Source organism: Suillus discolor (assembly GCF_016758755.1).
Source record: "Suillus discolor strain FC423 chromosome Unknown F5147scaffold_86, whole genome shotgun sequence".
Taxonomy (NCBI): Eukaryota; Fungi; Basidiomycota; class Agaricomycetes; order Boletales; family Suillaceae; genus Suillus; species Suillus discolor.
Genome location: NW_024541333.1, coordinates 116,323 through 136,491, shown reverse-complemented (window position 1 = coordinate 136,491; position 20,169 = coordinate 116,323). Strand labels below are relative to the sequence as shown.

At 48.3% G+C, this 20,169-nt stretch overlaps 5 protein-coding genes across 5 annotated transcripts; 3 read left to right on the top strand and 2 right to left on the bottom strand.

Moving 5' to 3' along the window:
• Positions 1 to 687: 687 nt before the first annotated feature.
• Positions 688 to 2,329, top strand: F5147DRAFT_657520 (uncharacterized protein; the record flags this gene model as incomplete). The annotated part of the gene is made up of 4 exons (XM_041434274.1): positions 688 to 804; positions 864 to 1,327; positions 1,382 to 1,592; positions 1,649 to 2,329. The coding sequence occupies 4 exons, from the start codon at positions 688 to 690 to the stop codon at positions 2,327 to 2,329; spliced, it is 1,473 nt and encodes a 490-aa protein (XP_041287101.1).
• Positions 2,330 to 2,576: 247 nt separating this feature from the next.
• On the bottom strand, positions 2,577 to 4,050 carry F5147DRAFT_779461 (uncharacterized protein; the record flags this gene model as incomplete). Its single annotated transcript, XM_041442292.1, has 8 exons — positions 2,577 to 2,700; positions 2,762 to 2,800; positions 2,858 to 3,164; positions 3,245 to 3,278; positions 3,353 to 3,432; positions 3,545 to 3,740; positions 3,767 to 3,886; positions 3,946 to 4,050. 8 exons carry the CDS (start codon positions 4,048 to 4,050, stop codon positions 2,577 to 2,579), a joined length of 1,005 nt encoding a protein of 334 aa, XP_041287100.1.
• Positions 4,051 to 5,978: 1,928 nt separating this feature from the next.
• F5147DRAFT_779460 (uncharacterized protein) lies at positions 5,979 to 6,237 on the bottom strand (the record flags this gene model as incomplete). The annotated part of the gene is made up of 2 exons (XM_041442291.1): positions 5,979 to 6,152; positions 6,202 to 6,237. 2 exons carry the CDS (start codon positions 6,235 to 6,237, stop codon positions 5,979 to 5,981), a joined length of 210 nt encoding a protein of 69 aa, XP_041287099.1.
• Positions 6,238 to 10,713: 4,476 nt separating this feature from the next.
• F5147DRAFT_840551 (uncharacterized protein) lies at positions 10,714 to 12,375 on the top strand (the record flags this gene model as incomplete). The annotated part of the gene is made up of 4 exons (XM_041444303.1): positions 10,714 to 10,839; positions 10,895 to 11,367; positions 11,422 to 11,632; positions 11,686 to 12,375. 4 exons carry the CDS (start codon positions 10,714 to 10,716, stop codon positions 12,373 to 12,375), a joined length of 1,500 nt encoding a protein of 499 aa, XP_041287098.1.
• A 1,833-nt stretch (positions 12,376 to 14,208) lies between these two features.
• On the top strand, positions 14,209 to 20,155 carry F5147DRAFT_755284 (uncharacterized protein). Its single transcript, XM_041440326.1, has 20 exons — positions 14,209 to 14,317; positions 14,377 to 14,834; positions 14,889 to 15,023; positions 15,114 to 15,314; positions 15,366 to 16,047; positions 16,104 to 16,440; positions 16,502 to 16,745; positions 16,799 to 16,905; positions 16,959 to 17,164; positions 17,214 to 17,248; positions 17,298 to 17,348; positions 17,404 to 17,988; positions 18,056 to 18,154; positions 18,208 to 18,487; positions 18,542 to 18,612; positions 18,671 to 19,118; positions 19,171 to 19,259; positions 19,313 to 19,422; positions 19,482 to 19,805; positions 19,860 to 20,155. The coding sequence occupies exons 2-20, from the start codon at positions 14,688 to 14,690 to the stop codon at positions 20,071 to 20,073; spliced, it is 4,365 nt and encodes a 1,454-aa protein (XP_041287097.1). The 5' UTR covers positions 14,209 to 14,317; positions 14,377 to 14,687; the 3' UTR covers positions 20,074 to 20,155.
• Positions 20,156 to 20,169: the final 14 nt, after the last annotated feature.

The following is a 20,169-nucleotide window of genomic DNA, read 5'->3' as shown; positions in this document are numbered from 1 at the left end:
AAAAAAATGTTATGTTTTTTTTGGTGCAATGCCCGCGAATTTCGCATGATTTATTACTCGTCCAACACAAGTCCGCGAGGCCAATTGGCGGTTTAGTCGCAGTGACGCAATATTTGTGTTGCCATTAAGTTCTTCCAGGGTCATGAACTGACTGCGTACTACGGCATATCCAGATAAACGAACTGGAAATGCGCCGTCGCGAAGGTATTATACTTCCCTCTCACGGACGTACTTAGAAGAGCGAGGCACACGGAATATGGCTCAACAAAGAGAGAAAACATCGTGGGTTTCTTTGTGATCATGATTCGAGAAGCTCACTTTATTCGTTCATAACATACTATCATTGTAGGCTCATCGGTGCTAATCATCATCACCACCGCCAACAATCTAACATCGCTTGCCCATCGTGCTATAAGTATGACCTACATGTTTTGTACGTTTACCACGTTGATATTTCTCACTAAACCATCCAGTAGACCAAAACCAAGTCTACTACACGTTGCAACTAGCAGATCCGAACTTCATCAAACATAATTTTGTTCGTTTCAATCGGATACAGCTGAAAACACGCCTCCAGCTGCTTACTCTTACATACATCCTTGCTTCACTTTCACATCACTGCATTTCCCACTTAAATACTACAAAGCATCCCTCATCTGACCCACCGTAAAGCAACGTCTGTCTACTATGGATGAAATCACTATTGGCTCATGGGATCACTCGCCGTCCCTTCCTATTCCTCTCGACATACTTTTCGATATAATTCAGCATCTTCCTATCCAAAGTGTCCTGGCACTACGGCAGGTTTGTCCCCCTCTTTCATTTCATTTCACGGGATTTTTAATCTGATTTCTATTTTCCAGGCTAGTAAAAGTTTTTATGCTATCACCCGTCTGCGCAGTCTCTGGGCTCTGCTTCTGCGGACTCTTGTCCACGAACAAAACATCCCTATACCCTACTTCGATGGAAAATCCCTCGACTTTTTGTCAGCCTTGGAGCTCGAGCGGCTTACATGTTGCGCACTCGCTCTTCGCAGCAACTGGACCAACCCTGATCCGGATGCGAAGAGAGAAGTTGATTTTTACAAGCCCACCGAGCCAGATTCGCGCATCATTTTCATGGAGTTTCTCCCTGGCAGAGGAAATCGCTGGCTGATTTCCGTCACGATGACTGCGCAACCCAGAAAATACGTTATCCAGTGCTGGGACGTTGCTGTCCTACAACCCGTCTGCATAGCAGAGCTGACACACATGGAGGGGCCATATGGCGGTATTGTTATCAATGACGATCCCTCTTCTCCAGCCATCATAGCGATGCAGTCGGCACTGTGAGTGTAAATAGTAACACCCGCTTCAAGGTTCTTGCTGATTGTTTATCATAGAACGGAGATACTCACCATCGACTTCGAAGAAGATGACCCCGAGTCAGCATTCGTTCCGCTGAATGCCATTGACGGAATTAGAGAGATTCACCTACTCAGTGGGAATACTCTCGTCACTCGGCGTCCAGAAAACGGCGGAGAAGTGAGCATATGGGACATCAGCGATCAGCCTTGCGAAAAAATCCAGCTGGTGAACCCCTCACTATTACAGGTTAGCTTATGTTTTCCTTGTAATTCCGCACGTTACTGAGTTCTATGATTTGACAGAACGATCGCTGCCAAGCAATGCATCTTTGCGACGATTACATGGTAATCGTCCGCCAACAGACTGTCGAGCTCTACTCGACCATTCCCCGACCCAACATCATTGCAATGCCAGGAGCACCAATCTCCTACCCACTCGCACAGCACACCTTCCAATGGCCCACAGAGACCGTCAATATGTCAAAGCAAGTCAGCTGGCCTGCTGCGCGTTCCCACCGCCCCTCGCCGATCAACATCGTCGTTCGATTTGGAAGCATCTACCCTTGGCCGGTGAACATGTTGCATCATTTTGTGCTTAACCCAAATCCCGCGTACTTCCCAGGGCGGGAGACTTCTCTATACAACCTTCCATACTTGGTGCAGCCCTCTCCAGTGCAGACAATAGGCTCTCCAGTGCGTTTGTTTGCTCCGTCGTCCGTTGCTCTCGGACGATATGGTACTGTTCTCTGGCTTGATAGCCATACCGAAGACTGGGCAGGGCCTAGCGACTGCGGTCAGCGACTTGCAGGACGGATACTGACAGCTACGGGAGGATTCCCGACTAGTCAGCATGGCTCACATGATTCCATGGTATTTCGTGTACGAGACGACGACCAGTGGAACAAAGTGGCAGTTGATGAGGAGTCTGGGAGAATTGCAGTTGGCTATGTGAACGGTTCGATAACGCTCTTCGAATATTCTTAACTTTGTTTCTTCATTTGCTCTTGTTTGATTACCGTGTTTTTGGCATGGTCATTCTTCTCGATACCCACATCAAACTCACATTTAGCATGTTTCACCGTTTTTTCCCATCATTGTCATTTTATATCCCTTGGCCAATAATATATGAAAGAAAATTCATTGCGGTGGTGTACAACTGCGTGCTTCGTTCCTGCTAGGTTCATTCCGAAAGGACCACAGTTATTCCAAGTCACAGCCGATATATATCGCGTTAGGACGCAATGAGGACCTGGAAACCAATATGTGCCGTGTCATAATGCCATACTCGGACCGCTGACGGCGTCAGTCCAAGTTCTATGAATGTTTTGCTAAACTGATCGCGAGAGAATGTTTTCCTATTGGGAAAATTATGAACCCTCGGTACTGGGTACAAGGCGCAACAAGAGGCAGACTGACCTGGGCGAATGTGACGGTTTCCACATCGACGGAAAGCGTCTGGGCAGCTAAAAATTCAGCGACTTCACGTAACGCTCGCAAGATGTGTCAGTTCACAAGACGTTCGTGTGTGCAGGGAGGAGATGAGACATGCTTGCGTCACTTGGCAAAGTGGTCGTGTAAGGCGTTCCCCTACTTGCCATACGGATTTGGAGATGGGTGTCTTTGAAGTCCTTCCCACTTGTGCCGCTGGACGAGGGCGCTGTTAGTGCTGGAGTGGCTGACGCAGTGTCTGATGAGTCAATCATTGATCGGACGTCACGTAAAGCTTTCTCCCTTGCGGCCCTCACTGCACGAACTTTCTTATCTGCCTCAATCCGGGCCAAATCTACCGTGGCCTTGGCTCTGGCATCCTCAAGCTTCTCTACCGCACGCGGTTAGATCGGATTAATATTAATATGGATAGAATCCATGCACATGGCAACCACCTATGTTTCTACCCACCTTCTTTCATGAGCTCTTCGGCCTTCAGCTCATCCTTCAGTTCGTTAATGTCCAGATCTGATTGAACTTCTAAAACACAAATTTCACCAAGTACGCGACTAGACTCACCTTGCCAGACTTGAAACGAATAGCTTCATTCGCACGTGCTTCTACGGCTTCTTGTTGAGCCTTCACGCTGCGCTTTGCAGCTATCTTTCCCGGAGCTCAGCCAACTTCTGCTGCTTCTCTTCCTCCATAAGTGGCTTTATCTGAGGGTCATCTGAGGTGAGAGATACGGCACGCATGCCACGGGGTACAAACCTCTTCCAGACTCCTCAAACGGATCATGGCCACTCTTCTCGACATGGTAATCAGCCAACGCCGTGTTCTTGAATACTTTGCCGCATTCTGAACATTTGATACCCTGATAAGTGAGTGTGCTGAAGATAGAGGCTTCAAAGCCGCGATTGGACTTGGCCCTTGTTTTAGCGTTCGATATAGCACCCGGGCCCCCAGCCTTAGTTCCTATCAAGTGCTGCAGACATCAACATCAACATCAACATCAACAGGATTCCCTGCGCTGCCCGATGCACTCGCAGGAGAAGCGGCGCTCGAATCTGGAGTAGGCTTCCCTTCGATTTCCAGAATGTGATCCACAGCAGGCTGAAAACTACGATTATTGGTCGCTCTCAATGTCCCCAGTGACTCCCCACGTATCAAACAATTTGATCTGTACCGAAGAGAGTGCGGGTGGCCAATACTTGTCCTCGAGTTCGTATAATTCCATCTGGGCCTGCGAGGAAGGCAAGGAGATGAGAGGCGTACATAGACAACGCGGGACCACAATATGCTACCCCGGTTCGTCACGACTGTATAAGTGGAAGAATCATGGGTCATTTCATGCGTGGCTGCAGCCACCGGCGTTCGAGTGTGCAAGCTTAGAGAGGCGTATTGCCCAACGTGTGCTTGAGCATGGTGGTACAGCTTCGTGACGAGCTTCGTGACGAGTTTCAATGGCCCAACGTTATTTCCTGGCTCGCATAATCCTGGCTAAGGTGTACCATTCCTGGTAATGAGCGGGTTGAATCAGACTAGCGAGATAATGACTAGCGAGAACAAGTACCCCTCGAGTTCCTCCTTCGATAACCATTCCACACCATCTAGATTGAACTGCGCTTGATGTGCCATATCGAGGTACTTGTGCGCGTTTTTGCTTGCTTCTCTGTGAACGAGAGATTTATGTGTCCACCTTCTACTAGGTCAATATCGCTTGCCCAGCCATTCTCCTCTATGAATTTGACGAGTAGAGAAGCGGTGTTGTTCGAATCTATACGACTTAATTGCCTCAACCGTGTCGAATGTTGCCTGACGTTGAGCAAACTCGAGGAAAGCGGCCGGCCTAAGATGTCCACCGTGCCTTCCTACAAACAATATTCTCCACACCGTGTACTAGATGTCCACGGGAGTTCGCGCCTTTTTGGCAAAACGGTTATTACTCCATATCGCACAAACAAACAAAATTAATTATTTGACAGTTCGATAGCGTGACATCGAAAGTACAACGTCTGCTAGTTTCTTTTTCGAAAATTGACGTGTTGAGTCCAGCGGAGAGTTACCGCGCAGAAAAGTGCATTTTCCCTAGAGTTCGCGCACTTCGTCACACTATGTCACACGTCTGCCGCAATGCCTTTTCACGCTCCGCAGAATTCGCACCGTCTAATTGGCCTGTGCGGAAGGCAGAGGAAGCGCGGAGATAACCGGTGCAAACGCGACTCCCTGCAGACGACAGGGAGTCCTATGGAGATTTTAACTAGTAATACATGAATAGTGAGCCTAGCCAAAACCTGCGAGAAAAATGGAACGCTCCGACAACTGGCAGGATAATAATAATACATAACGATAGGAAAAGACCAAGAGAAAGAAATTAAGTCTCGACCGCTATACACTATAAATAAGGGAGGGATGGGAGGGAAAGAAAAATAAATGATTGTGGAAAAATAAATAAATAAATATTGAGCGAAGCGATGAAAGAGACACACCAAAAAATCAATTTCCCGGTCCATCGTGAATAGAATGCCCACCAAACAGCAGGGCTTGCAGCAAAACAGGGTTCTTCCGAACATAGCGTTCCCATGTATCCAAACGCCAGCGCCCAATCCGCTGAATGCTGGAGGGTGAGACACCAGCAGCGGCCAGTGTTACGTCGACTGTAGGTCGGCGTAGTGGGAACTAGGATAGTTCTTCTCAGCGACGAGTCGAGTGACTCTACTGAAGCTGAGCGTGGTCTGGCCTTGACGGAACGTCAAGGATTCCTCCGGCGATCTCGGTAAGACGGCGCTCGTCGAGATGCAGGGCTAGCGGATACGTGCAGAGGCGTATGGGGGCGACTCTGAAGTGCGGTCTCACACAAGGAAGCTTTGTTAGAGCTAAGATGAGCAAGTTCTTGGTAGAACCTAGTAGATTAAAGTAAAGATCAATCTACAACAATGTGCCTACTTATACATAGTGTATGTAGGTGTTCAAGCTCAGTCTGTAATCTATAGTATATCGTACATCTAAGATAACCAGACATGAGGTTAGATAAAGTACATGAGGCTTAACCTCTGATCATACATGCAGCACCAAGTGCAGCTGCGCAGTCAACAGGAGGCGCGTAGAAGCGCTCCGGATCTTCATGAAGCGGCATGCTGTATACATGCGCTGATCTAGGGTGTCCATGAGGCGTACAGCCTCCATGGAACAGGTACAAGGCCGTCTAGGCCAGGGGCGGGGTCATAGCATCAGGCGGGGTCATAGCGCCATGAGGCGGGGTCATAGCGGTCCAGACCGCTGTTGTTCTAGGCGCAGGCGGCGCACCGCCGCGCGGGGAGTCTAGCAGAGCGGGGGCAGGTGTAGGGAGAGCTGGGGCTCTAGCAGGTGTTACAGATCCCTGTAACAGCCAGAGAAGTCGCACCACCAGCACGCAATGAATGTCCCACAATGGACACATCAAAAAATACGCGCAAACGGCGCATAATGTTACGTCGACTGTAGGTCGGCGTGTGCGAACTAGGATAGGTCTTCTCAGCGACGACTCGAGTGAGTCTACTGAAGCTGAGCGTGGTCTAGCCTTGACGGAACGTCAAGGATTCCTCCGGCGATCTCGGTAAGACGGCGCTCGTCGAGATGCAGGGCTAGCGGATACGTGCAAAGTCGTATGGGGACGACTTTGAAGTGCGGTCTCACACAAGGAAGCAGTTAAGCTAAGATGAGCAAGTTCTTGGTAGAACCTAGTAGATTAAAGTGAAGTTCAATCTACAACAATGTGCCTACTTATACATAAGGTATGTAAGCGTTCAAGCTCAGTCTGTAATCTATAGTATATCTCTAATCTAAGATAACCAGACATGAGGTTAGATAAAGTACATGAGGCTTAACCTCTGATCATACATGCAGCGCCAAGTGCAGCTGCGCAATCAACAGGAGGCGCGTAGAAGCGCTCCAGGTCTTCATGAAGCGACATGTGGTATACATGCGCTGATCTAGGGTGTTCATGAGGCGTACAGCCTTCATGGAACAGGTACAAGGCCGTCTAGGCCAGGGGCGGGGTCATAGCGCCTTGAGGCGGGGTCATAGCGGTCCAGACCGCTGTCTTTCTAGGCGCAGGCGGCGCACCGCTGCGCGGGGAGTCTAGCAGAGCGGGGGCAGGCGTAGGGAGAGCTGTGGCTCTAGTAGGTGTTACAGATCCCTGTAACACATAAACCATACCCACGAGGGAGGTTTACCATTGTTACGCAACCAAAGGAAAGGTTGCAGTGGGAATTTGAGATCCCGAATGGCCAGGTAAGCCGCGAAATTTTGTAGAGGGTCAACGGGGCCCTCACACCGTTGAATGAGAACTTCATTTCCTTCGAAATGAACATCCGCTTTATCACGAGGCAGAAGAAACAAAAAATAATCAGCATTTAAACGAACTGAGTGACGCAGAGACAACTTTGCATAATCACGAAGTTCCAGTTGGTCCGGCCACACCAATTCCCCTAAACGCATGAGGCCGAAGAAACCACATAAGAGTTGAGACAGCCAGAGGATGTCGTCATATGACAAAGGACGAGGCATGGTAGAGGCCACGCGAACAAGGTCGTCCCGCAATAGAGGATGTTTCTGATTTGCAGGACGTGTTACAGGCATCCGTAACACCTACAGGAGCCCCAGCTCCGCCTACACCAGCCCCCACTCTGCTAGACTCCCGACACGGCGGAACACCGCCTACACCTAGAAAGACAGCGCCTGGACTGCTGTGACACCGCCCCTGGCCTAGACGGCCTTGTACCTGATCCATGGAGGCTGTACGCCTCATGGTCACCCTAGATCAGCGCATGTATACCTCATGCCGCTTCATGAAGATCCGGAGCGCCCTTGGCGCCTCATGTACTTATGCGCAGTCGCACTTGGCACTGCAGCTTGATCAGAGGTTAAGCCTCATGTACCTTATCTGAACCTCATGTCTTGTTATCATAGATCCTAGATATACTAGAGATTACAGACTGAGCTTGAACACTTACATGTAGCACATATAAGTAGACAGATTATTGTACTTAGACTTTACTTTAATCTACTAGGTTCATCCCAGAACTTGTTCAGCTAAGCCTCCCAGCTCAGCTGCCTAAGACCGCACTTCTAAGTCCCTCCCCGCTTCTTAGCCGTATCCGCTAGCCCTGTATCTCGACGAGCGCCGTCTTACCGAGATCACCGGAGGAACCCTTGACGTTCCATCAAGCCGAGAACCACCCTCAGCTTCAGTAGGCTCACTCGAGCCGTCGCTGAGAAGACCTATCTGTTACGTCGACTGTAGGTCGGCGTAGTGGGAACTAGGATAGTTCTTCTCAGCGACGAGTCGAGTGACTCTACTGAAGCTGAGCGTGGTCTGGCCTTGACGGAACGTCAAGGATTCCTCCGGCGATCTCGGTAAGACGGCGCTCGTCGAGATGCAGGGCTAGCGGATACGTGCAGAGGCGTATGGGGGCGACTCTGAAGTGCGGTCTCACACAAGGAAGCTTTGTTAGAGCTAAGATGAGCAAGTTCTTGGTAGAACCTAGTAGATTAAAGTGAAGTATAATCTACAACAATGTATGTACTTATACATAGTATATCTAAGTGTTCAAGCTCAGTCTGTAATCTATAGTATATCGTACATCTAAGATAACCAGACATGAGGTTAGATGAAGTACATGAGGCTTAACCTCTGATCATACATGCAGCGCCAAGTGCAGCTGCGCAATCAACAGGAGGCGCGTGGAAGCGCTCCGGGTCTTCATACATGAGGCGCCAAGGCGCTCCGGATCTTCATGAAGCGACATGCTGTATGCATGCGCTGATCTAGGGTTACCATGAGGCGTACAGCCTCCATGGACCAGGTACAAGGCCGTCTAGGCCAGGGGCGGGGTCATAGCATCAGGCGGGGTCATAGCGCCATGAGGCGGGGTCATAGCGGTCCAGACCGCTGTCTTTCTAGGCGCGTGCGGCGCACCGCCACGCGGGGAGTCTAGCAGAGCGGGGGCAGGTGTAGGGAGAGCTGGGGCTCTAGCAGGTGTTACAGATCCCTGTAACACTATCCTAGTTCGCACACGCCGACCGATGTCAGCATAACAGGACGCCCAAACCGACGCGCGGATCCCTGCAAAGAGCGTTTGACGAGTTGAGATTGACGGATTTGACGAATGGAAGGGAAATAAGGTTCCAATTGACTGACAATTCCCGACAAATAGCATTCAACAGACCGAGGTTGTATGTGTTGGCACATGTAGACCACGTAGAACAATAATGTATCAGCATTGGGCTCCACAGCAAAACGATGAGTCGCGCAGAAGGACAAATAAGAGTTGAGATGAGACGAGTAGGCTTGGGAAGTCGCAGGATCAAGAGCAAAACCAAGGGAGATAGAACGCTCAAGAATGAGACGCTCTAGAGACCAGGCCTCCCAGAGTGGCTGCCTGGCATTAGTGGACTGAGTGATCATTTTTTCGATGCCCCCAGCGCATTCCGAGGGGGTTGAAAAGGTGAGATGATTAAGCCCGGAGATACCTGATAAGCTTCATCATTCTTCCAGCGCGAAAGGCAATCAGCAATGGTGTTGTGTATCCCTGCGACGTGAAACACACGTAGGTCCACATGCGAAGCCAGGATAGCGTCCATAGCGACCAACAATAACCAATTATACGGAGGAAGTGCAGCGAGGGTGTTAAACATGGCGACCGAGTTCATGTTGTCCATAAACACTGCTAGACGGTCGTAAGAATGAAGCCGGTCAACCACATTAAGAATAGCGGCGGTGACGGCTAGAGCTTCGAAGAAGAATATGGTGCTGGAAGGACATCCTTCAGGTAGGCGAGACTGAAAACCAAGGTTCAAAGAAGGGAACCAAAATCCCATTCCGTCCCCAGAGGCATCAGTATAAATGGTTAACGTAGCCTGGGACATATGATGAAAGTCCCAGGCAAGAGAGCGTATGAAATAAATTCCATCTGACGTAAGGAGATGATTGATGACCCATGTAAGCTCTCAAATGACATCTCTGTTCACCCCTTACAATCGTTACCCTCCAGGCGAACCTCAAACTCCGCTATAGGAGAGGAGGAGTTTGAAAGATGATCGGGAGTGTTGCCTGACGAAAAACAGGCCTAAAAAGAATACATGTGGCTGCGCGACCATAGTAGGGCTTAAGCCAGCGCACACGCAGGCCCATGAAGTAGAGGACGAGTCTTATTCAAGACTCGAAGTTCCACGACAGACACGCAACCGCTTGTCGGCCAATTAGCTTCGTATAACTTATATTAAACCCAATTAAATGTTGTGAAGTTGTGCATGTGTAAAGCATTTCGGCATTGCGGAGTTTTGATTACACAGTCTCTATGTAACACTTTGGGCAGATTGTCACGTCTGGGGCTTATTTCTTTATCGCAGATGCATCCTGACAAGCATGTGCCCTGAATAAATTTGTTTTAGTATTCTCTAATCATGTATATAACCATCTCACAATATTCCAGAATTATATGTGGAGATCTGACCTTTAGAGTGAGCCTTCTATGCCTCTCGCACTGATAAGTTGCCCATGGAACAAGATCTACTTCGATTTTCTTCAAAAAAAAAATATGGCAGTGTGTATTATGTTTGGGCGAATTCAGATCTATCATGGATAAGGATTCTGTGCAGAATTGCGTGTGCTAGAGTCAATGCGTGGACTCTTAGGACACACAGACTCGTGGGACCATCTAGTAGTGCTCCACGCACAAGTCGCTCCTGAGCCCAAAACGAGTCAGTACACTGAGTACAGTATGATGAACTCATAATAAGCATAGGACAAACTGACAGAAATCTCTTGCCTCGAGTATCACGATGCTGAACGGGTGTTCAACAAAAAGGACCGAATTTGGAATAAGCATGTTGAAATCTAAATTAAGAATTTCCAAATCTCAGTGACCCAACTTGCGTCTGTCCACTACAAGTCCACTATGAATGAACTTACTATTGGCTCACATATCAGGGATCGCTCGCCATCCCTTGATACTATTCCTCTCGACATACTTTTCGATATATTTCAGCTTCTTCCTATCCAAAGCGTCCTGGCACTACGGCAGGTTTGTGCCCCTGTTTTCATTTCACGGGGTTTTGTATCTGATTTTTATTTTCTAGACTAGTAAAAGTTTTGAAGCCATCACCCGTATGCGCAGTCTCTGGGCTTTTTTTCTGCGGACTCTTGTCCAGGAGCAAAACATCCCTATACCTTACTTCGATGGGAAATCCCCTGAGTCTCTGTCAGCCTTAGAGCTCGAGCGGTTTACATGTCGTGCACTTGCTCTTCGCATCAACTGGACTAACCCTAATCCGAATCCGAAGAGAGAAATTCATTTTCACGTTGGGGCGGCCGTGAAAGATCCCAACGTTTTCTTTATGGAGTTTCTCCCTGGCAGAGGAAATCGTTGGTTAGTTTCTGTCACGAGCGAGGAATTCGAAAAATGTATCATCCAGTGCTGGGACCTTACTGTCCTAAAACCCGTGTGCATAGCAAAACTGACGTACACAAATAAGGGAAGCAACAACAGTGTTATTATCAATAACGATCCCTCTTCTCCAGCCATAATGACGATCCAGTCCAAGCCAGAGGTGTGAGTGTAAATGGTAACACCCGCTTTAACACTCTTGCTGACTGTCTAGCATAGAACGGAAATAGTCACCATCGACTTCAAAGAGAAAGACCCCGAGTCAGCATTCGTTCCGCTGAGCGCCATTGATGGACATAGAGAGATCCACCTACTCAGCGGGAGCACACTCGTCACCAAGAATCCAACACACGGCGGAAAAGTGAGCATATGGGACATCAGCGATCAACCTTATGAGAAAATCCAGTTGGCGAGCCCCTCACTATTACAGGTTAGCTTGCTTTTCCCGTGTAATCCCGCACATCACTGAATTCTATGATTTAGGAGGACGATTGCAGGGCAATGCATCTCTGTGACGATTACCTGATAATATTCTTCATCTGGACTGTCGAGCTCTACTCGACCATTCCCCGACCCACCGACATTGCAACGCCGGGAGTGCCAATCTCGTATCCACTCGCACAGCACAGCTTCCACTATCAGATCATAGACAACGTCAATATGTCAAAGCAAGTTAGCTGGCATGCTGCGCGCTTGCACCGTCCATCGCCAATCAACATTGTCATTCGAGCTAGAACCACCTATTTCTGGCGGGAGCACACATTGCATCATTTCGTGCTTGACCCAAATCCCTCATATGTCCCAGGACGGGAGACTTCTCTATATAACCTTCCATACTTGGTGCAACCCACTCTAGTGCAGACAATATACTCTCCAGTGTGGTCAGAACCGAGGTCGGCCGTTGCTCTCGGACGACATGGTACTATGCTCTCACTTGACAACCACAGTGACCCAGACGGGATGGAGTATAGGGACTTCCAACATCAGCAACTTACAGGACGGATACTGACGACTACAGGAGGATCCTCGACTAGCCAGCATGGTTCACATCGTCCCATGGCATTTCGCGTACGAGCCGGCAACTATTGGAACGGGGTAGCGATTGATGAGGAGTCTGGGAGAATTGTGGTCAGTGATGTGGACGGTACGATAACACTCTTCGAATATTTTTAACTTGGTTTTTTTCATTTTGTTTTGATTATTGTCTTGACATGGACATTCTTCTCCACACGCACATCAAACTCACATTTAGCATATTTCACCATTTTCTCGTCCGTCACTTTATATCCCTTGTCCATGATATACGAAAGAAAACTCATTGTGGTGGTGTACAACTGTGTGTTTCATTCCTGCTAGGTTTTTATTCCGAAGGGATCACAATTGTTCCAAGTCACAGCCGATATATCGCGTTAGGACGCAATGAGGACAAACCAATATGTGCCGTGTCATAATCCCATACTCGGGAAAGTACGTAACGCCGACGGCGTCAGTCCGAGTTCCCTCAGTGATTTGCTAAACTGATCGCGAGAGAATGTTTTACTATTGCAAAGATCATGAATCCTCGGTATCGGGCACACGGCGCAACAAATGGCAGACCTTCTTCAACACATATGCCGACGTTCATGTCTAAGAAGCCATGTTGTTCGCCGTACAGTATAGCGACTATGGCCTTGCTTGATTTGCAGAGCGAGCGCGTGTCCGTGGTCGTCTGTGTAGTATAAGCTGATGGTGACGACCTTTATCCTTTACGCGTAATAGGACTCGGCAGAGACCGTAGGAGCCGACGATCTCGCCGAGGAAGCATCAGTGTTGTCTAGGTGCAAATATATGTGAGCCCTTGACGTGTCAAACGAAGTGCCGATTTGGAGGAGACGAGAATATTGGGGCAATGGACACTCTAGAGATAAGACTGCCGCATACTGTCACGGGACGTGTTGGTGGCGTGCTAATTGGTGGCGTATCTGAGTTTCAGTATGTGTCCTGATAGAATAAAGCAACGAGTGAGTCTACTCCAAGTCAGTACGAGTCTAGGTATGATGTACAAGAGTGAACATACCTTGGAGAGTAGGAACAAACGCTGGTGGAAAAAGATACATGTGCGAGACATTATTAATAAGATATTGAGTGGTTGCATAACGGTGGCTGAGTGACATTGGCAAATCACCATACAGTTCCAAGAACTGGCAACCGACCCCAACATCAGACAGCGAGGGAACGTGGGAGAGTCACCTGACAGGTATAACATCTCCAAGAGAAATGATGGGGAGTCACACGAGTATCGGAGGATTTAGGAGGATACCTCTTGTGAAAGAGGACACATTGTGGAGGTGTGTGAGAGGGTCGCACTAACCTCTCAAATAATTTTTTAAGGACCTCATTGGGGATGCAGGTCTCTTAGACTAGTTCACTGATACATAGAAACCGGGTCAGAATTGAAGTGCCGCCAAAGGTGCGTGTATGTGGTAGTACCTGAGCTGGGGCAGTGATTTTTTGGGGGACGAGGCAAAAGAAGGAGAATCTTTTGATATCTTATGCGCCAAGATGAGGAAGGAGTGGAATGGAAGAACGAAAACGCACCGTTCAAATGATGAATCTTTGTTGGTCTGTTTAGAGATTGCTCCAATATCATGAGGGCGTTTAAGACTTGAGAGTATCCCAAGTACTAGCTACGTTGCATTAACGCCTACAGAATCAAAACTATCGGTCACAAGATGAATATTATAGGGCAAAATTTGAACTCACACTTGGCCGCCATCAAATCAGCGAGTACTGGCTACGTTGTGGCACGCCTACACAATCAAAACTATCGATCACAAGATGAATATATACATATTATTGGGAAAACTTAAACTCACATATCATCAATTCAGTATCAGATATCAGACATCGTCGCGGCCACGATTGTTAGTCCAGCATCAACGGCATTACGGTAAGCTAGTAACCTACTACTACTTTAGAATTCAACAGAACCAAATAACGTCACATCGCTACCTAGTAGGTACTAGGTAGTATTCTGAATTCATCAACGTCTCACAAACGACATGCAGACAGTTCACTAGAACACAAATCTATCCGCGGTCTCAGATATCATTTCTGCTATGCAGAACATACTATAGTAAGTACTTGGAAAAGTTTTAAAAACGTCACTCTGTGGATAATGGCCAACCGCTTCAGCTACATTTGGCACAATCAAGTGATATCCCACACAACCCTGGGTTCTACCAAGTTCTGCCATCTGCCAGGCACAACAAGTTGAACCTGCCAAACCGGTTGGCAGAACTGGTCAGTTCTGCCCACAACACTACAGACGGCTGTGCATTGTACGGCACGTCCTTTTTAACTCCATACTACTTCTATGAGATCCAGTGATTCCAGTCGAATTAAACTTACCTCTCCCTTTCTGCCTCTTCCGAGGCTCTACGACATTTCTAGTCGAAGCGCCAGTCTTTTGTACACTATACATTTATTTGTTCACAACATCCTGTATGGCTGCCTGGCACGGGACGGTCGCTTTCGTATGGTCAACTCTTGCATTTCTTTATTTTGGTGTTGTGTTTGCTGCTGACCCAGAACATGTTATAACCTACTTCGACAATGGACCAGTCCGACTGTTCTTCTTCCATGATACGCCTGTGAGGCATTCATATCTGTCTCAGTGCTCACTTTACCATAACTTTGTCTTCTAGAGTGCGATATACCACGATGCCATCTCCCGGAACATATATATTTCTCAGGATGAAGGCAAAACCTGGGATCGCGCAGACGGCATACCACCTGGTGACGCTGCAATGTTCATCGAACACCCATTCAACAATCGTGTGGTGCGTTATTTTCCATACTCTCTTCCGTGTATCTTTCATCCTGCCTCGAACACACCGATGTGGCTTTCGATCTCACCTAATTCTCTCTAGGCATTTGTATTAACTGATACCTTCACGCATTACCGCACTGAAGATCGCGGAAAGAAATGGGTCACATTCTCCGTCCCTGACCTAGTAGCCTACGTCTCAAAACCACTCTCCTTCCACTCAGACCCCCGCAAGTGGAAGTATACCCTCTTCCAAGGCACCAAGTGCGTACAAATTCCTTGGGGCGAGCGTTGTCAAGACGTGGTGCGTACCTCTCTTCCAGCTCATACCAATTGCAACTAAATTTATATGTAGACATACTACACACAAGACGGATTCACCACAACACCAGAAGTACTCCAAGATGACGTCTCTCACTGCCGATTCGCTCACAGCAGCAAAGACGTTCAACCTGATGTTCATGACGACCTCATCTACTGCGTCGCTTACGATTCTTCTGCAATATCCGACTCGCGCAGTATCAAACACAGCTACCTTTATTCCAGCACAGATTTCTTTGCCACCAGGAAGAGTGAGGATTTTGGCATTGGAAATCGAGCCAAGGGCGTCGTGACATTTGCAATCATGTCTAAGTTTGCTGTTGTTGAACTTAAGGACTTGACGCCCAGCAGCGGTGGTGACATGCTGTTATACGTTTCTGTAGACATCAAAGAGTGGGTTAAGGCACAGTTCCCCTCCCAGGTGCGCTTACGGGAGAACACATACTCCATTGTCGAGTCTACAGTCCACACCCTAGCAGTACACGTTGTCCTACACGATACAAAAGCCATTGGTTCCCTGTTCGTCAGCGACTCCAATGGCACCTACTTTGTGGAGAGCTTGAAAGATACAAACAGGAATGTGGTGGGGTATGTTAATTATGAGAACATATGCGGCGTTGAGGGCGTAGGTATTGCCAATGTCGTTGCCAATGCGCAAGACATCGCGAAGTGGATGGCAGCCAAGCAATTACGGTCGGTTATCACATTCAATGACGGTGATGAACAATGTCTCTTAAGTGTTTTATTTTGTATTGATTGTATATCTTCGCAGGCAGTTCATGGGCTCCTCTTCTCGCTCCTAGCGGTACCTGCTCCTCCCAGACATGCTCGCTACATCTGCACTCAGTGTCAGACACGCACAGCTATGGCTCAGTTTTCTCGTCCCCCGCCCCTGGTTTTGTCATGGGCGTGGGTTCAGTTGGGACGACGCTCGCGCCATACGAGGAGAGCAACACCTACATGAGCACTGACGCTGGCCTGACATGGAAGATGGTCCGCGAAGGCCCATATAAATTTGAATTTGGCAATTCTGGAAGTGTCATTGTCATTGCCGATGACCAGCAACCTACAGACTCCATCATGTACTCCACGGACATGGGCCATACCTGGTACGTCTTTGCGCCCTGTGTGTGTATATATTCCACCTTGCTGAAACACCCCACCGAATAGGAAGACATACAACATCGGCATCCAATTTCGTGTCAAGGGCTTAACTGCAGTATCGGATTCAACGTCTCAGAAGTTCCTCCTCCTTGGTCAAGTGATGTCACAGTCCCAACAACCCAGCAATGACCGCAACGCTATCATCCACCTCGACTTTGCCACCCTTGGACGTCTGAGGTGTGGCCCTGATGACAAGGAGCTGTGGTACGCAAGAGCCAGTCTTAATTCTGAGTGCATCATGGGCGCCAAGGTCAGCTGCTGATGCAAACCTTGCCATGTGAATTTTGCTGATACACTTCAAAGCGACTGTACTACAGGCGCAAGGCTAATGCAGATTGCTACATGGGCGAGAAGTTAGGTCCGGAGAGTCATAATGATAAGTGCCCATGCGAGGACTATGATTATGAGTGGTACGTCGTTTCTCGTCTGTCTCCCCATCACGCCCGCTCATATATTGCTCTAGTGACTATAACTATGTATGGTATAACGACGTATCAGGCGACAGTAAATGTATTCCTTTGGGTCCAGAGCGCATACCCAACACAGAGTGCACTATCGGGTCTCCCAACGAGAGATACATGGGATTATCAGGATATCGCAAGATCCCCGGGAACAAATGTGAGGCTGGCATTCGTAAGGACGAGCCCGTGTCCAAATATTGTTATGGAGGCGAGTATTTTTGAAGTGGTGGAGTGTTTGTCTGATACATTATTTGTAGCTGAACCTGCTGAAGGAGAGGTTGTTCACCTGATCGTATGTTGTTTTTGTCTTCGTCTTTAGTGGGTGACTTATGATATCATAGCATACATTCCCCAGCGATATTGTGCAGAGGGAGTATTTCATGGGGTCAAAAGTGAGCACCTTGTACGTGTACCATATCAGACCTCAGCTTGCATATTCTTCTGTAGATCATCCTTGTCCGTCTTGCTGACCTCTCAGTATGGCAATCCAACAATGAGGGCCATACTTGGGTACAAAAGTTTCCAGAGGAACATTTCTTAGCGTTCTACATACACCCATACAGCCCCGACCGCGCATACCTCATCACCGACACCAACAAGTTCTACTATACAACAGACACAGGCCGCTTCTGGCATGCCATGAACGCACCTTCGCCCCCTAATTCCTTTGGAGCCAAAGTGCTCCATTTTCAACGCAGGTCCGAATACATCATCTGGATCGGTAATGTGGACTGCCAACCGGGGTATGAAAACTGTCGTGCACAGGCCCAGTACACATGGAACAATGGGCGTACCTGGCAGTTGGTGGAGAACTACGTTGTCGACTGTGACTGGGCATGTGATGAGGAGCCGCGGATCAAGATCCTATGTAAGTCATATGAGAACAAGCGGGGCTCGCAGGTATTTTTCGGAAAAGAGAATGCATTGCAGCTCGTCTCTGGGACAAATGCAAATGGGTTTGCAGAGAAGACGAAGTTGATTGACAATGTCGCGGGGTTTGCCAGGTTTTCACAGTTTTTGATCGTTGCAGAGGTGTGTCTTGATGATTCTTTTGTGTTGTGTGCGTGTGCTGGTTGATTCAATGTTTCTGTATTTGTAGTACCTCCAGACCACGGGCACGCTTGACCTCAAAATTTCACGGAATGGACAGACATTTACTTCTGCGAGTTTCCCTCCTGGTATGCATCCAGACTCTCATGTAGGCAGAATTCCAACTCGAAAAACACTGGAATTGCTCATGATGTTTCCTAGTCATACGGCATCCTTGATATCAGCACCAACACCATCTTCATATACACGACAATGAACGAGTGGTCTAGTACACCATGGGGCAACATCCTTAAATCCGACTCCGACGGAACTTACTTTGGAGTGTCCATCGAGAATGTGAACAGAAACAATGGTGGCTTCATCGACTTTCAAAAATTTGCAGGCTTGAATGGAATTGCGATGGCCAATGTGGTAACCAATCTTGCAGAGGCTGCATTCACGGGTCGTAAAATTCTGCAGACGAGGATAACACATAATGATGGTATGCTTTGTGTGCTGATTGTTTTTTGCGGCTCGTTGATGGTTGGTGCATCAGGTGGCACTTGGAAGGCGCTTCGGCCCCCTTCAGTAGATTCGCTGGGTCAGAAGTACCCTTGTTCGTCATTGGTATATAAAATATATTTTTCATGGACCATCGTCTGGCTAATTTTGCCGCACTATCTAGGCCTGCGCACTCCATGTCCACGGATTCACAGAGCGCGTTGATGCCCGAGTGACATACAGTAGCCCTTCCGTCATCGGTGTCGTTATGGCAGTCGGGAATGTGGGCGATACACTTGGCCCCTACACCGATAGCAATACATTTCTATCACGGGATGGCGGGTTCATATGGGAAGAAGTGCGCAAAGGCCCACACCTGTGGAAGTTCGGCGACTCAGGTTCTGTTATCGTGATCGTGAATGACGAAGAGCCAACAGACCACGTCTTGTTTACGACAGACCAGGGGCTCAGTTGGCTAGAATTCAAGTTCACGTTTGACAAGATCAGAGTGAAGGATATTATGACAGCGCCGGAGGGTAGAAGTCGGAAGTTTATACTGCTGGGCCAGTATCCTGGGACAGCCGGCTCGGTGATCGTGCACTTGGATTTCTCATCTCTCACACATAGAAAATGTGAGTAGCGTGCTCTTATGCTCAATGATCGATGTTGAACTCGTTCTTCTAGGCCTCGTGGATGTGAAAATTCCTGGACATGACTTTGAGCTGTGGAGCCCCAGCGAAGAACGAGACGAACTCTGCTTGTTCGGACAACAGGTGAGTCGCCCAGACTCGAGTTTTTCCTTTGTCATCCACATCATCATGTACAGACGCTGTACCATCGCCGCAAACGTGATGTGAACTGCGTTGTCGGAGACACGCCCAAGGCACCAAATAATATCGTGCGGAACTGCAGATGTAGATCAGAGGATTTTGAGTGGTGAGTTATAGGTGTGATATTACTCGCTCAGAGCTGACTTGAATCTGGTCACGAAAAAGTGCATTCAATCATATCCGTAATAGGGATGGTGAATGTGATCTTATACCTGGCGCGAGTCTACTTGCTCCCGATGATTCATGTCGCGATGGTGAAGACTATTGGTACGAGCGCACGGCTTACCGCAAGGTCGTCTACTCTACTTGTGAGGGTGGCGACCGCATCGACCAAGGCACACAACACCCGTGCCCTGACATTCAAGTTCCCGACCACGCTACTTCTGGCCACAGAACAATGTTCTGGATTATGGTGATTCTGGTCTCCTTCACGATCACAGCGCTTGTCGTTGCATGGTGGTGGTACAACAAAAGTAAAATGGCGAGAGGGCGAGTGATATTCACTTAGTATGTGCCCGTTCTATGCTCACTGTTGATACACAGGGCAATTCATTTATCTGAAGACGACGATTCGCCCCAGTCAGGTCCTGGTGTGCTTGCTACGATGGCATCTGTGCCATGGTTCCTGCTTGGGCTTTTGGGTGTTGCCTTTAAATATGCGCGTGACGTGTCGCAGGGTTACCGTGCAAGGCGTAAATGCGGAGCTGTGTCTTTGGACGAAGATACGCAGGTCTTGCATATTGAGGATAGGGAATAAGTTGGGCAGCTACCAAACAGTCGTGTACAAGTGGGAAATGTAGACTTCAACTGTGAGTTTGAGTGAAATCAGTACCTTTTCCCGATCATAAAATTT